The sequence below is a fragment of the Neopsephotus bourkii genome, unplaced genomic scaffold (assembly GCF_033783945.1).
Source record: "Neopsephotus bourkii isolate Nb327-2 ecotype Australia unplaced genomic scaffold, CSIRO-AGI_Nbou_v1 NB_923, whole genome shotgun sequence".
Taxonomy (NCBI): domain Eukaryota; kingdom Metazoa; phylum Chordata; class Aves; order Psittaciformes; family Psittacidae; genus Neopsephotus; species Neopsephotus bourkii.
The window spans coordinates 2,725,562-2,742,152 of NW_026901417.1; the positions used below are offsets into that span (position 1 = coordinate 2,725,562).

Below are 16,591 nucleotides of genomic sequence, written 5' to 3' on the forward strand. Positions count from 1 at the left end.
GGACTTGTTCCAACAGTTTCATGTCCTTTTTATGTTGAGGACACCAGAACTGCACCTAGTACTCCAAGTGAGGTCTCACAAGAGCAGAGTAGATGGGCAGGATCACCTCCTTCGACCTGCTGGTCATGATATGTTCTTAGGCAGTAAAGAAAAGTCTTAAGGAAGTTCCACAATATCATTTTGAGTAAAGGAAATGAGATTTCCTTTCTCTAAATGAGATTTAGAACAACATCAGGTTCTGAATTTGAACAGTTTGTTGGGTTTTCTTTATTTTTTTTAAGAACAAAAGGTAGAACTGTTTGTATAAAGCCAACCTGAGAGAATACACATTTCTCACAGGTTTTTAGTGCTCAGGATATTTGATCACCACCAATTTACAAGTTAAACTTAAGTGAGGAAAGGGAACTTCTTTAGGAGAACCATTTTAATTATTAAATCATGTGCTGTAATAAGGGTTATGTAGACTGACTACAAGGAAAAAGGCCAAAACCAGAGTTTCTGCTGAGTATTCTGTGGATATTCATAATGTGTGATACTGTTCAAATGTAGTAAATACAGTACTGACACTGGGGGGAAGATGGGGAGTTTGCTGTCATTATCCCATAGCCAGAAAATGACAATAATCTGGAATTCCACAGAAAACTTCACTATCTACAAGTAAATAATTTCAAATTTTTGGATGCTAGAGTTTATAGTCATTATTTCAGGGATAAAATCCATAAAGTCAGGATTAAAACCTGTGACTGAAAGCAACCCAGAAATAAAATGGCTATGTTTTTGTAACATAACACACAACCACCTTAACCACCCTCCTATATTTCAAATGATTTTGTTATCAATGGTATCCAGAGAATCCTGTGGTAATTTTGGCTAAAAGAACTTTGGATCTGAGAACTTTTTCAGAGTGCGAGTGTTGTTCATATACTCACCAGCAGGTTACCAGAAACCTCATGTAGAACAGCTTCCTGTGAACGTTTACTAGCCTTATTCCTGATAGCCACCCTGAGTGAAGGCATGAGAAACCACAGGAATTGTCCACCTGCACTCCATATCTCACCCTTTCAAAAGGGTCCACAGCTGCTGGAAAGAAGAGTGTAATTTTTACTTCAGACTACAGAGAAGATGGAGAAGAGCCAGTAACTGTTTTCATGCACTAAACTCCAGGTGACTTTCTTTTGCCTTCCCTATTGGCCTAGTGACTAGTGAGGATGGGGCCAACAGATGTAGTGGTGATGCTTCATCCAAGGGAATGCCAGGCTCACCCCTAAGCACCCTGCATGGAGTTTCTGGGCTGCCTTGTGCAGTGCAGAACACCATCAAGGAAACTGGAGCAGCTCAAGATGAACATGGCCAAAATCTACAGTGCAAGGTGTGGGAGGAGAGGCTGGATTTATCAGAGCTTGTAGAAAATAGAAATATAAAATATGGACAGTTATATTCTTGAGAGGAAACTGAAGCTTGCAATAAGCTAGAGAGATGAAGGGTGGGCAATGGTACACTGAAGGAAGAGGATGAGAAAGGGGCAGGGGGGAAACACCAAAGGAGGGTACTGAAATAAAACACTGGCATCCTTATGTAATGAAAACTACTCCCAGAAGGATCTGTACATGAACAGTGTTGGGCATTTGATAGAAGTAAAGGTGAACATTCTTCCCTGAGTCAATTTTTGACAGGAATTGTGTTTATGTCTGTCTGAATCCAAAATCAGCTTTTGCCACCTGCAGGATAAACAAGACTTGAATAAAAAGGGAATCTGACGGCATTTTCAATTCTAGTTCTGCTGCAGATGCTCATGTTGGTCTGCAGCACTTTGGCTATTTCATTTTCATGAGTTCAGGATAAGACAAGTATTCTTTCTTACACGTTGTTTTATTATTCTTCATCCTAGAGCTGCATTAAAAACCTGACTCACTCAGTGAGCTGATTCTCAGTTTAGTCATTTTCTAGCTGGTTAGATTTTAACTGGGTGTCCACAGGGTATGTCACAGGCAGGAAAAAGTTTGTTTTGCACAACCAGAAGCAGTGTAAATGCTTGAGCTCTCACACTCCTTGGCAGGTATTCCTGTTTCAGGCAGGATAAACTCTAGGCTACATGGAACTGATGGGATGGACCTGCTCAGATGAGACCAAAAGGAGCTGTGCTATAGGCCAGCAGAGATTTCCACAATACATTAAGAGTCTTCTGCTGAAGACAACCTAATATACTTTTGGTCCTGTGAAAACATTTCTTGGTATTTTGCAGTTCTGTTTTTTTCCCCTAGTTCTTCCTGTAAGTGAAAAAAATCATTCGTTTCATGATTCATTTTTGTCTGAGAATCTCTGCACGTATCACCATGTAAGAAAAGCACTTGGAGCCAAGCTGCGAAGTATCCGGTACTGCCAATGTGCTTTCAGTATTTGGTTACTTCAGCTACATACTAGTTTTTAAACCCAAAAATGAAATCCTTGCAAATCACAGAGGGCTTGAAAATCCAGCCCTAAATAGTCAGAAGTATCAGTAGTTATCAGTTAGTAGTAAGGAAAACAGTATTTTTCATTTTACTATAGCTCCCAAAGTCAACAGGAACACTTGACATTGATTCCAGCTCTGGAATGGTGGAGTCTTAAAGAAGTGAAATATGAGCCAAGTTAGTTGCCTTGAACTCTTGACAAACCTGGCTTAAGGTGGGTGAACTGCTCAGTCAATACAGCATTTTGGGAGGCTGTGCATTTTATTCTGAAAACATGAGTTTTAAGTGATGACATTTCAATTGTTTTGGAAGACATCAGAAAAACAGATCTGACAATGAAGCCTCCTACATGGCTGGAGATCAGAAACAGAATGCACAAAGTAGCAGCAGAAACTTCTTCTGTGCCTCTACCAATGATCTGTAGATATGTCCACCCATACATCCCAACATGGTTTATTATCAGATTAATTATTCAGACTGATAGTAAATGTGAAAAAAGAACACATTTCATAGGAATGCTTTTTCTGTGGATACATATGCAAACATCAAGAACTAGTTATGATCTGGACAGGTCTCGCATAGCCAAGCTTGGTCACCTTCCATGCAAAATGTATTCCAGTCAGTGGACAAACAGTAGCAGTGTCAGTTCCCTTTAATGATCTAGTACACATATGTACAGGATTCTCCTGTTCTGCTTTTTAAGTTCAGGGTACCTGTAAAGATGAAAAATGTCTTTTATTCAGTTGTCACAGGAATCATTCTGCTTATAGTAATTAAGGCTGTCAAAAAGAGCTACCCTACAGACCTGTTGGCATCATGCTCAAATAGAAACCTTAACCGAAGCAATTGCCCCTAAGCAGACTGAACTAAGTGAAGTATAGAGATAGGAATCTAGTCCTGACCAAATCTTTAAATCTGCTCTCCAAAATCCAAGAAGAATATCAGAATATCAAATCTGGGCATACATTGGCTATATAATCATACTTGAAAACCAAGCAAGTTAACAGCAACTTCTCATGGGTCGAACTCAAAGTATCAAAGGTTTTGGCCCATGTATGCATTGAATAATTATGCCATACAATATTAATGAACCTCCATACAGCTGAATTCTGTGGTAAGGAGATAGCAGAGCTGCACATCCTTTCCCAAAGGCTACAGAAACAGCCTTAGGTTCCTGAAACACCCATATACATCTGAATTCTGGCATCAGAGTACAGAGTGACCCTTTCAAGAACTGCCATCACATATGGTTTTAGCTTTACAGAAGCTGACCTACATCATTAGGAGATGAGACTGTTTCCAACAGGGAGTCAAATACATGCACTTGTTATTCTCACTACAAAGATGAGAGAAACAGCTAGTCCAGAAATCAGCTGAATTTTAACTGTGTTTTAAGACATCGCTAATTAGAACCTAAGAAAAGCACTAAAAATACCCAGACATGAGCCTGACATCTCCCTGACTCAACGTGGGAACCTTCTGCGCCAAGTTCGGAGCAGTGACTAACACAACCACTTTCAAAGCCTGTTTTTCCATGAACAATGTCATGTACAAAAACTTCCCTAAAAGAGATGGATAACTAAGACCAGTAGATTTTCCCCTGCCCCCTCCTGAAAACAAAGGATTCCTGGGTCATTCAGGAATTCAATGGCTGGAGCAAACATACAAAACTTCATATATCCAGAAAGCAGTAGGTTTACGTTGCTGGGAAAACAACTTTTCTGAGCTATACTCCAGGTCCATCAACTGTGATTTTTAATTATTAAACAAAATCCTTCTTGCATGTCTAGGCTTCTGGTCACAGTTTGTGGTTTAGCTCTGACAAAACACCAACTGAATAAAACAATAGCTTGAGCAATAAATAAGAAGAAATACAGAAAATGCAAAAGAATGGAACTTCTTGCTCTCTGCATCATACAACACTTGAATATTCACTGTTACTTCAGGTTAAACTGAAATACGATGTTATCACTTAGGAGGTTTGACTGGACACAGGATCCATATGCCTGTTTTATTCAATTAGTCTTCAGTTTTCTCTAGCTCTACGACTACTTAACACCCACAGACAATAGCTAAAAATCTCCATTTAGAGAAAATTCTGGAGGAATCAAAACACAAGCAAACCACCCCTTTTCATTTCTGACAAAGTGAGATTTGGTAGAATAGGCTATGGCCCTATTTTTCCGATTTTTCTTATCACACAAAAGGGAATCAGGACAATTTCAGACACTCAAATATGTAGTTAGAACAAAGATAAATTACAAAGAATTAATTACAAGCTACCGGGCAAAACTAAAGCAAAACAAGGTACCAGCCCAGCAGGAAAAGGTGCCTAAATCTTGTGAAAAAATATTGCTTCCAAATCTATTACTCATTTAAGCTGACAAGAGTAGTTTTACAACAGAACTGAACAAGAATAGATAACATAAAGTGTACGTAAGACAAAAATCCAGGTAATAGCGTATGCCTCTTGAAAGTTATCACTTTAATAACCCTGTATGTAAGTAAACATTAGTTCTGTTACAGAAAAAGCATTTTATGTGCACTTGAATAGACCAAGGTGATGTGCATACTAATAGTTCAGTTTTTGAAGTTCTGATTCTCTGATGGTTTCTTACTAATCCTAAACATCAGGACAGTAGAGCATCATGCAAATGGTGCTCAAACTCAAGTTACCATCTTCAGATGCTTTAGAATTAAGAGAAAATTGCAAAACTACTTCAAGTGCCTTTAAAAATCTTTTATTTGGCTTTGAAATGAATTGCTTCTCCACAGTTTGCTTTTTTCCACTGGATTTCCCCTTTGGAACACAGGATTTTTGCAAAATAAACAAGTGTTCAAGAACTAGAAGTAAGGAGAACTTCCCTGACAGCAGACTGTTCATCTTTCTGTGCCTCCATCTCTACAGCAAAGCCACAGGGCGGCTGGCAAGGCCAGGGCACAATAAGCTCATCTGGATTTTTGCAGCAGTTTTGAACCTTTAAGCAAAGAGAAATACCTTTTCAACAGGAATTAAAATTCAACTGTTTCTCTTTTCTATTTGTCCAATCCTGAGTGCACTGAAGTCTGAAGCAGCTGGGAGAACATAGTGTCTTAAAGATTTCCTAACTACAAGAGAGACCAGAAGAAAAGTATTCACTACAGAAGAGATATAGCTTATAATTGCTGCTCTGCAAAGTAGTTCAAACCCTCTGAGATTCCACCAAATAAGGAAAACAAAGCCTTATGGAATTAGATGCAGAATAAGAGAGCAACTATAACCCCTACTCAGGCTGAACTGCAGACCTTTCAGAGAGATCTACCTAGGCACTTCAAGAAGCAGCATTTATGGTGAAAGAAATGAAACATTAACCCTACAGAACTGAGTAGCTACATGAAAATGCCCTTCGAATATATTTCATTTCCACTACAGGTATCAAAGGCCATGTGAAATGCACAAAAGTATGGTAATTTGTAAAATTACATACAAAACATCAAGAAATACATTCTCAGGTTTTTTTGGCATTATTGCTGGGGCATTATCAGCCATAGTCAATATGAAAAGCCCCAATTCTCACAGAATATTAATTCCACTGATTGTATCTCCTACTATAATCAATTCCAAACACATCAGCTTAGGTAATGGAAGAAGAGCCAGGATCCAGTGATAACAATGGAACACAACTGAATATTTTCATAAACAAGGAACTAGAATGACAGTTTGCCCTTTCATCTATGGAATGAGATTGTTTATAACAACATTGAGCCTCCACTTGGACTAGAGCCTAGAAAGGATAAAGAATATAAACTAAGACTTTTTGAGGGGAAAAAAACATCCTCCTCATTAAGATCAACCTTTTATGAAAATGAAGTGAGTTGTCTTAAAATGACATTTTGAGGACATGGTCATTAACTGTGTGTCAGTCATCTTCTAGGTCAACACTCCTCTTTACCCCATTTTGCAGCCCTGCCACCTGGCTCTCCTCCCTCTCTTGCTTCAGGACATGAAGGGCCTTACCTTGCTCACCCAGCTAAAGGGAAGCAGCAGTACAAACTACTCGTTTAGTTGCAAAAATGCAAACAGCATTGTAGGAGAAACTCTTTGTGCTTTCACACAGCCCACACAAGCATTAGCTTAAAATATCACTGTAATGTATTTTTCAGTGTCACTTGCTGTTTATTCTGCTTAATGATCCTTTTTTTCTCTGTGTGTGTGCACAGAATTTCAATACTGCTTTAGAAACAGATGATGATGGGAATATGCAGTTTAGTGGCTACAGTTATTAGGCTAATAAACAATGTCCTGTTTTGAATCTATAACTGCCTTGCTTATGAACAGATATAAAGATATTAGTACTAATTTAGGCAGATAAACACACTTGAATTACAGCTGTTGTACAATAACACTCCTCCAACACACAAATACAAGCAAACTACAAGATCTCACTCACTTTCACAAACTACTTTGCAATGAAATGCTGCTAAGCTATGGCTAACAAAAATCAAACAAAATACATCAAATGAAATACACAGAAATGCTAAAGGACTTCTCCGGAATACATGGCGAGCACGCAGAGCCTCAAATCATCACCCCCTTAGCTTAACACATTTCACATGACTTACTACCATCTACAGATAGCATAGGAAAAAAACCCAGTCCTTAATAAATGATATGGTTAATCAGGCAATTACAATTATAAATACTTGAAAAAATGAAATTAAAATTAAGGGCAACAGAGGCCCATACTATTACAGTCATTGACATTGAAACCATTATGACCACTAAAATAATTTGTTTCTGAAGTTAATCTTCAGGTGGTATTTCATCATTTGCTTCACTACTTTCAATGAACCCAGCTGTTAGTAAGCCAGCATCTGGTACTGCTGGGGGTTAATCCTAGAATGGTTTGGGTTGGAAGGGACCGTAAAGCTCCTCCAGCTCCAACCCCTGCCATGGCAGGGACCCCTTCCACTGGAGCAGCTTGCTCCAAGCCCCTGTGTCCAACCTGGCCTTGAGCACTGCCAGGGATGGGGCAGCCACAGCTTCTCTGGGCACCCTGTGCCAGCGCCTCAGCACCCTCACAGGGAAGAGCTTCTGCCTAAGAGCTCAGCTCAGTCTCCCCTCTGGCAGGTTCAAGCCATTCCCCTTGGCCTGTCCCTACAGGCCCTTGTCCCAAGCCCCTCTCCAGGTTTCTTGTAGCCCTTTTAGGCACTGGGAGCTGCTCCAAGGTCTCCCTGGAGCCTTCTCCAGGCAGAATCAGTTCACCTCTCTCAGCCTATGTTCTGGCCTTCAGAGCATTTTCATGGCCTCCTCTGGACGTGCTGCAACAGCTCCATGTCCTTCTTATGTTGGGGGCCACTGGGAATACAGCTAGAGTTCTGTTATTGTTTCCAGAGCCAGGGTTGTTAATAATTCAGGAGCACAGAGCTGAAATAGAATGCATTGCACTGGGGATAACCTCAACCCCTATTTTTTCCATTTTACAAAGGCACAAGGGAGCACCTGAAGTTGTTGCCACTTGGTGTCTCCACGGGGGGGGGGGGGGGAAGTGTGGCTTTATCACTCCTATACAGACAGCAAATAGGGTGCAACTTCCCTAAAAGCTTTCAGGTGGGATAGTAGTTTAAAGCATCCAGTAAGTATGACAGTGCTAAGGATCACTTGTGCAAAACAGAGGCCCCTGGCTCCCACAGGATTCCGCGGGCAGTACACGATACTTGGCTTCATCCAGAGGTCAGTTCTCCCTAGCTCAGAAGCTGCTGGAGACAAAATCACTGCCTGGCCTGGGGCGAAGCAGCCTGCAGTACACCACCTGCAGGAACACATCACGATTTTTGTCTCACAATGTTTCACTGCATCCCACAGAAGGATTACTGTTGCCATGTAAAAATATGTTCTCTCGCACATTGCCAATCTGTCACAAAAATCCCTTCCTGACTAGAGCAAGCAAGCTAACAGAACCAAGGTGAGAAGGAAAGCCACAAGTTTCAGTATTTAACCAACTTTTATGCTCATTTTTATTTCTACTAGCTTGACTGCTATTGTTGCCTAGCAAAAAGCCATGCACTGATTGATTGTAACTGTTGCCTGGTAATAATCTCTCAGCTAGAAAAGGGAAAGCCTTTGTGTGGTGATGACTGAGCTGAATTCAGCAACAGGTCTGGAGGAGACACCTAGAAATATCCAGCTATTTCCATGTTCTTGTTGGAAAATAATCTCTTGGATACAGATGACATGTTTGTAAATAAGCTTAGAGGGTGGGGAAGTGGGCTAGCTCCACTAACACGCTGTAACAAGACATTCCCTAAGCACTTCCAAATGGCTTCACACCTCAGTCTCTTCAAAACTAAGCAATAAGGTTGGTGTGCGTCATGTCGTCGTGTCATGTGTCGTTCCTCTCCCCCTTGGTCTGCTTAAAAATCAGTATTTTCGGTCAGAATCCAGAGGAGGATTTCCAGGAGGTAGTTCGGGTCCGATACAGAAACAGAGGACACCTGGTGGTGTTTAGCTGCCAGCGTATACTACCAGCAAGGCAATTCGAGAGTGTGTGCAGCTGCACCAGCAGCAATTCACATAAGCCACACTTTAAATAAAACTAGTAATAAAAAGTTACATAGAACTTAACGTAACTGCAGAAACAGAGTGAAATTTCTAATGACCAATATGAAAGAGTTTCTGATTCCAGCTGCTGCCACTAGCATACAAAAATTACTCTATGAAGAGTTACACTGGTTACACACAAGGAGCAGCTGCTCTATGATCATAAGAAGCTGCCACCTCCAACAGACACATGCTATGGTAAAGTAGGAGATTCCTCACTACTGAAATACTAGGGGATGCAAAGCTGTCAGTTTTGATGGTGGAATCTCCATGGAAGCAAGAGCAGGGAAAGAACCACATGGGCTTACCCTCAGGGAGCAATACCCCCACAGGTGAGGTGCGTATCACCACCCAAACCACAGCATTTTGGACACTGGGGGGGAGAGCCACTGGTCTACACACAGGTGTGCAGGGGAGCTGAGCCCAGTTCCAAACGGCCACATCAGCTCCTGGATTGACAGACCATAAGCATTCAGATTTCCATGTCATTAGTGAAAATTGTTGTTTTTAGCTGAAGATGCTGGCATTAGGGTGACTCTGAAGATCCAACACTGAGACTTCCTGTAACATGATGCTTAGGATATGCTTTGAGTGGCATAAACCACTTAGACTTCAGACACTGAACAAAGTCAACCTCTGAGAGACTCCTTCACTCCAAGAAGTTAGAGAACATAGTGGCAAAGTAGGAACAAGACCTACGCTTGCAGATAAGCTTTCTAGTTATGCAGGAGCCATTCAAAGTACGTGTTTTATTGCTAGTGGCAAAACCAAACACAGGCTTAAGATCAGACTCCTGTCATGCTCTCTCAGGAGAAATATACTGCAATAAGTATGCAAACATACTTGACTGAAAAAGAAATGAAAGCAGAAGACAACCATGTGACATACAGAATATTGTACCCCTCCTTACATAACTTTAATGCATGAAATCAATCACAGCCAAGACTCTAAGCATGAAAATCTCATAAAAACAACAACAAAAAAAAAAACCAAATCCCAAGTACTTGTATCTTTTAAACCAACACTGTCAAAAGAAGAAGAAATCTCATCATCTCTTGCTTGCACCAGCACAAGCATGTGTGGTAGGTAAAGCAAACTGGTGACCTGCTTAAAACTAGACTACTTAGAAAGATTAGTTTTAAGCTACATCAGTTTCCCAATCTGTTCTGATATGCAGCCACAAAACCACCTACATTGATACAAGCAGCTAGAAGAAAACTGCTCCCTTCAACAGCAGTGCTGGCTGAAAGTGTAAATGAAACTTAAGACCTTCTGGTGTTTATAGATTTTCTTACTAAAGTTAGCAAAGCAAAAGTTAGACTGAAAAACGGATTAGAGGCCAAGTTCAAAATCAGTATGAGACATAAGATAACTTTACGTGGACTTTCAGGTAAGCTCTTTAGAGCCTCTCAAACTTTTGTCCCAGATCACAAGCTATTTATTAGTCTAAAAACTAACTGCACTATTGGAAACAAAACCAATTGAAACTTCAGTAATAGATACAAGAAAAAACCTTCTGATACCACCTAAAATACCCTAGAGCCAGCTAAGGAAATAAACCAACGAACACAGTTGCAGAAAAGTCAGAAGATCAGGCCTTTAAGTTACACCAGTTAAAATCCACCTTGAAAACCTCAAAAAGAGGTTTTGAGCTGGTGAGTTAAAGACTGAGATGGACAACTCCACAACACTGCCCAACATTGCTCCCTAGATTTTCTCTAATACACAAATATTCAAGCAAAAATGCTCCTGATGTCATTCCCCCTCAAGAGCTTGCTTTGTTACCTTAATTTTAACTATCAGACAACAGTATAACTTCCTTCTGAAAGGATACCAGTCCATTAATTTTCAAGCCAGCTTTACTTATTTATTAGAATAAGTGCATCCTAGGTCAATACCACCTGTTAAAATATACTTAACAACCTCTTCCTTTTGTTTTGATTTCATGAAATGAAGCTTACATTAAGAAGATAGAACAAAAGTTACCTATTTTTCAGAGCTCAGGATTTAAGACTCCCAAGCAAATAAGAATTGTAAACTTCTCAGAAGCATGATATCCTTTTACTTAGGTCTGACCAACTTTCATTTAGTTAAGCTCCTGTATGCAATTTAAAGTCATGCTAGGATGGGTGTGTCTGTGTGTGTCTTCCTTATTAACTAATAATTTATAACACTTTATCTCTATTAAACATATTTATACCTTCTCTTTACTCATGCTTTCCTCCAGATGATTCTAATGGTGTCATTGTTGTCCTGCTCTCTTCTGATCTCTAATAAAACCAGTGATGAAGAATTACAGATCTCTTCTTTTCTTGAGTTTGCAGGTAGCTGTAAAGAAGTTAAATAGAGTTTGGAAAATAAACTTCATTAGTGAGTGAATGTAGATATTTGAAAGCTTTCCCACTAAGCTTTCTAAGTGGTGAGAGAAAGAACTAGCCTAGCAATACCAGCTACCAGCAGCACCTTTCTCTGTCAGCTACCAAATCAGATTACTTGCTAACCACAACTTGTCTGCTGGCCATAGAAGCTGTCATTTCTAGCAGCCTGCAGCAAACAAAGCCCCACGACTCTTCTAAGTTTCAACAAATATACTAAAAACTATATAAAGCCAATATGTTGTGCCACAACATTTTAGTCAGGACAAGTATCAGCTATTCCCCCCAAAATGTTTCTTTGGCTGCTTCCATAAGTTATGCTTTATAGTTAGATCCTCCTCTCAAAAGTAAAGCAAAACCTTTTGCTAATCTAAGCAATACAATAGAATTTTGAATGTGAATTCAACAAATCTACTGCTCTTTATATTGTGTGCCATGAAGTATTTAGAACACAAACATTAAATATAACTAATATAAAGTAATATGTTAATATAATAGAATTGCAGCCTGGTTTGTGTTGGAAGGGCCCTTAAAGCTCCTCCAGCTCCAACGCCTGCCACGGGCAGGGACCCCTTCCACTGGAGCAGCTTGCTCCAAGCCCCTGTGTCCAACCTGGCCTTGAGCACTGCCAGGGATGGGGCAGCCACAGCTTCTCTGGGCACCCTGTGCCAGCGCCTCAGCACCCTCACAGGGAAGAGCTTCTGCCTAAGAGCTCAGCTCAGTCTCCCCTCAGGCAGGTTCAAGCCATTCCCCTTGGCCTGTCCCTACAGGCCCTTGTAAATATTCCTCTCCAGATTTCTTGCAGGCCCCCTTTAGGTGTTGGAAAGCTGCTATGAGTTCTCCAGCATCTGTTCTCCAGGCTCAATGTAAGTAATGATACATTATTAATACAATAACAATAACCAGTGCAAAGACACTACTATACAACATACAGTCTTAGTGGAAAGCGTCTGCAGACTCCAGCCATAGTTGGACCTTTGGGAGCTTAGTATTCAGACCAGAAGAAGTTCAGTTACTTACAATGTATTTTTAATTAAGACATTATTATTTTACACACTTTGTTTCTAATAGAACACATTCCTTTCAGTATACTACAGCTTTTCCTCTGCAAGTGAGTATTTTGGGGGGAGACTTCAGAAGGAAGGGTCTGGTTCTCTGTGGAATTTGATGAAGAAAAGCTCGGAAGAGCAGAGATGTGATGCAGTTGTATGATGGCACCCACCTCACACAGTTCTGTAGTATTTGCCAGCAGTAACAAGGATTGTTCTCCTGCCTCAGATACTCCTTTCCAATAAGGCCAGGTTCACACAGAAGCTAATTTATCACGTTACCTTATCATCACAAAAACAATGCTATTGATGGAGACTTCACTGTGCATATGTGTGTTTTCTGCAATAGATCCTTTCCTGTGTTGGTTTTAAGCAGACATTACGAGTCCAGTGATGTCTAAAGAGCTAACTGTGTTTGAAGTTTAGCTTGGCAATGCCTTAGACTGGATGTGGCCTGCCAGAGCAGCATACAGCATAAAGAATGCTTTAAAACCAAGGAAGAGATAATGTGACCCATGAAAGACAGATGCAGAAAACCATAAAATCATGTGGAAACTAACAATCTTGTGATCCATTTTTACCCATTTATACTCTCCTTTGTTTCAGACGAGTTTATCAGGTAGGACTTGTAAAGCGAGGCAGCCTCAGCACGAGGAGAGTGTGAGACAACCGTGAGCACAAACGCGATGATTAAAGGCTGTGGGCTGTGTTCAGAGGATGGGCGATGTGTGAAGGAGAACAGAGCTGGTGACAGCTCGTGAGGGAAGCCTCAGTGCAGAATGTGAGGGGAAAAAAACACACCCCAAGCCACCAAAAAAAAGAGGAAAAATGATCAGAGAATGGGCACAGAACTGCGGTGACCTAAAGAGATTAAACTGGAATATGGATAGGAGGAGGGAAGACTGGAAAGTTAAAGCCGCTTGATGAATATCGAAGAAGTACATGAAGCTGTTGGAGCCATGAGGATGATCAGGGCTGGAGCAGCTCCTCTATGGAGACAGGGTGAGAAAGTTGGGGCTGTTCAGCCTGGAGAAGGGAAGGCTGCGTGGAGGCTGTTAGGGCCTGTAGGGACAGGCCATGGGGAATGGCTTGAACCTGCCAGAGGGGAGACTGAGATGAGCTCTTAGGCAGAAGCTCTTCCCTGTGAGGGTGCTGAGGCGCTGGCACAGGGTGCCCAGAGAAGCTGTGGCTGCCCCATCCCTGGCAATGTTCAAGGCCAGGTTGGACACAGGGGCTTGGAGCAAGCTGCTGCAGTGGAAGGGGTCCCTGCCTGTGGGACTGGATGAGCTTTAAGGTCCCTTCCAGCCCAAGCCAGTCTGGGATTCTATGGGCTCTATGAATATGACTTCTCTCAGCCCACCGGGCGCTCCTGGCTCGGGCAGGACAGCTCAGCCTCCGCAGGAACCGACCTGAGACGCACGGGAGACCTCCCCCTGACACCCAACGGGCCTGACCGGCGGCACCGCACCGCCCCGCAGCTCCGGGTCGCTCGGGGAGGCCGCAGAGACTGGACCCCGCCGCCCGCCGCGCTCCCCCGGGAGCGCTCCCCCTGCGCTGCAGGAGGCTCCCGTGCCGGCCGGCAGGGGGCGCTGTGTGCCGGCGGCGCAACCACCCCCTCCCGGCTGCGGCCGCGCTTCCCCGCGCCGCCACCGTCTCGGTGGGTAGGCGGGGAGCCGGGAGCCGGGGGCCGGGCCGGGCCGCGCGCCGCGCTATGGCGCTGCCGGCGCTGTCGAGCTCGGGGGTGAAGTTCCGGCGGGTCCTGGCGCACTTCCCTCAAGAGCTCAGCCTGGCCTTCGCGTACGGGTCCGGGGTGTTCCGGCAGGCGGGGGCCTCGGCCGGGCCCGGCGAGGTGAGCGCGGCGGCCTGCACCCGGCCGGCCCCATGGCTCTCCCCAAGCCCCGGGAGTGCGGCGGGGGCAGGCGGGAGGGCCCCCCACGCTTCCGTGACCGGCGGGAGGGGCGGCGCAGTGCGTCACCGGGAGCCGGCTCTGGGCCTCAAGTGGCGGCCGGACCTCCGGGCCCCTCAGCGGGGGCAGCAGCACCGGTCCGCGCTGGGGCGGAGCGCCGGGCTGTGTGTGTGGTTCAGGGCCCTCCAGCCCTGTGGGCCACCCCGCTGCGGGTTAGAGCTAGCTGCAGCTTGTCTTGGCCGCTGGGCACCGCGTGCTCCTCACCAGCGGAACACGCTGCCACGGTTAAGGGGCGTTCTTGGCGCTGCCTCAGCGTTTGGGGCCGGGTTGCTTGGAATTAGTGAGTTGATTTTCTGATGTGACCTTTTGAAACTCGTTAATCAGCAGCATTGCTCGTTATAGCTGCCTCTTGAGCAACTCCCCGCAGACGTGGTTTCAAATGTGCCTGGTTTTCCTTTCTGAAAAGAGGAAAACAGATGATAATAAGAGTATCAGAGCTCTAACGGCATCGCGTCCTCCCCCGAAAGAATGTGTTGGGGTAACGTAGCAAACAGACTGTCTTTTTAGTAGCATTAACTGATGAGCTGAGGTGCTGCCTGGCATCAGTAGACCACAGAGAGAGGCAGGACTAATGAATGTGAAGCCGTGTCACTCGAAGTATTACTGTTTTGCAGGCATACGTTGTAAACTTCCATCCGCTGTGTCTGTAGGAGTTTGTGTGGACTGACTCCTTCAGAAGAGCAGTGCATGTCTTGCACCTTGCAAGCCTTTGGAGCTTGGATTGTTTTATCGACAAAGGAAATGAATGTACCTGAAGTGCGGTTTCTTGCTCAGATGCCTTTACCCACCCACACCTTCCTGTTCACAGCCTTGTGTATTAGTGAAAGTCCTGTTTGTTGGCAGCCTGAGCTGTTAGCTGAGCTGGGAACTGGGGTGATGCAGATCCTATCACCTGCTCCCTTGTTTTGAAGGGTTGAAGGTCGGTCCCTTGACCAGGAGAACGGGAATATTTTGTGCCATCGCTGCTAGGCTGGTTAGAAAACATGTAACTTCATCAGAACTTTAACCTGCATCTGACATTAATGCGTGTGGTTTGGATTTATTACAGTTTTACTCAGGTGAAAAACAATTAGCTGCAAGTTCGATACTGTGTATACCTTAGATCAGTATGGTTAATACTGGTTGCTTCCTGACACATAAACCCCAACACTTCTGTCCTTATCCACAGAACAACATGCTGGACTTTGTGTTTGCTGTTGATGATGCTGTGACATGGCATATGATGAACTTAACAAAGAACAGGAGTCATTATTCCTTCCTAAAATTTTTGGGGCCAAAACAGATAAACAGTGTGCAGAACTACGGAGCAGGGATTTACTACAATACGTTAGTGCCATGTAATGGTAGGGTAAGTACAAGTAGTTTGAGTAAGTGAAGTCAAATGTTTCTGTGTGAAGTATTGAAATGATGAGCTTAAAGTAGATTTCTGTGCAGGAAGTGAATCTTGTGGTTTGTAACTGATGCATAACTCGTATCTACAACATTTGTGTCTCAAAACCTTCACAAACAGCATATTAAAAACCAATCAGAGCAGCTGCTCTTGTGCTTTAAAAATGCGAGCAATGTTTGTATTTTCAAACTAAAGCACTACAGAAAATGGATTTATATTCCTTATTACTTGCTGTCTGGCAGCTTTGGTGGTTATAAAGTGTATTGTGGGGAAAAGGGGCCTTAATTTTAGCAGTTGGGCATGTAATGATTGCCAAGTGGCAATCTGACATAAAATGAAAGTATTTATCATAGCAAGTTGAAATTTACATCCATGTTTAATGGCTCAGGTCCTGACCTGTGGAGCTTGGGTATGATTAATAATTCTAGGTAAGTAGTACTTGTCAAGCAAGTCCTACTCCTGCATCTACGTGTAGACTGTGTTTGGTAAGGAGGAGTGCAGACAGGATTCAGAGGACGGATAAGCTGCATGTGTCAATCTTGGTGTTGCTCTTGTGAGACCTCACCTGGAGTACTGTGTGCAGTTCTGGTGTCCTCAGCATAAAAAGGACATGAAACTGTTGGAACAAGTCCAGAGGAGGCCACGAGAATGATCAGGGAACTGGAGCACCTTCCGTGTGAAGACAGGCTGAGAAAGCTGGGGCTGTTCAACCTGAAGAAGAGAAGGCTGCGTGGAGACCTCATAGCAGCCTTCCAGTATCTGAAGGGGGCCTATAGGGATG

General features: G+C 43.2%; 1 protein-coding gene and 1 long non-coding RNA gene across 8 annotated transcripts in view; one reads left to right on the forward strand and one right to left on the reverse strand.

Moving 5' to 3' along the window:
* LOC133214723 (uncharacterized) overlaps positions 1-13,859 on the reverse strand; it is a 34,235-nt gene extending 20,376 nt beyond the window's left edge. Inside the window, exons 1-3 of one of the 2 annotated variants that reach the window (XR_009726211.1) lie at positions 13,815-13,859; positions 11,231-11,358; positions 5,256-5,428 (exon numbers count right to left, since the gene is read on the reverse strand). This is a non-coding gene — a long non-coding RNA (uncharacterized LOC133214723). Of the gene's footprint in view, positions 1-5,255; positions 5,429-11,230; positions 11,359-13,814 lie in introns of those variants that run through there. The other variant, XR_009726210.1, reaches the window with a different exon arrangement.
* A 277-nt stretch (positions 13,860-14,136) lies between these two features.
* The window catches only part of TAMM41 (TAM41 mitochondrial translocator assembly and maintenance homolog), a 30,873-nt gene continuing 28,418 nt past the window's right edge, over positions 14,137-16,591 (forward strand). For all 6 annotated transcript variants that reach the window (XM_061357864.1, XM_061357860.1, XM_061357861.1 and 3 more), the window contains exons 1-2: positions 14,137-14,303; positions 15,589-15,768. In XM_061357864.1, coding sequence (XP_061213848.1) covers positions 14,166-14,303; positions 15,589-15,768 — 318 coding nt within the window. In that variant the 5' untranslated portion in view covers positions 14,137-14,165. The remainder of the gene's footprint in view (positions 14,304-15,588; positions 15,769-16,591) is intronic.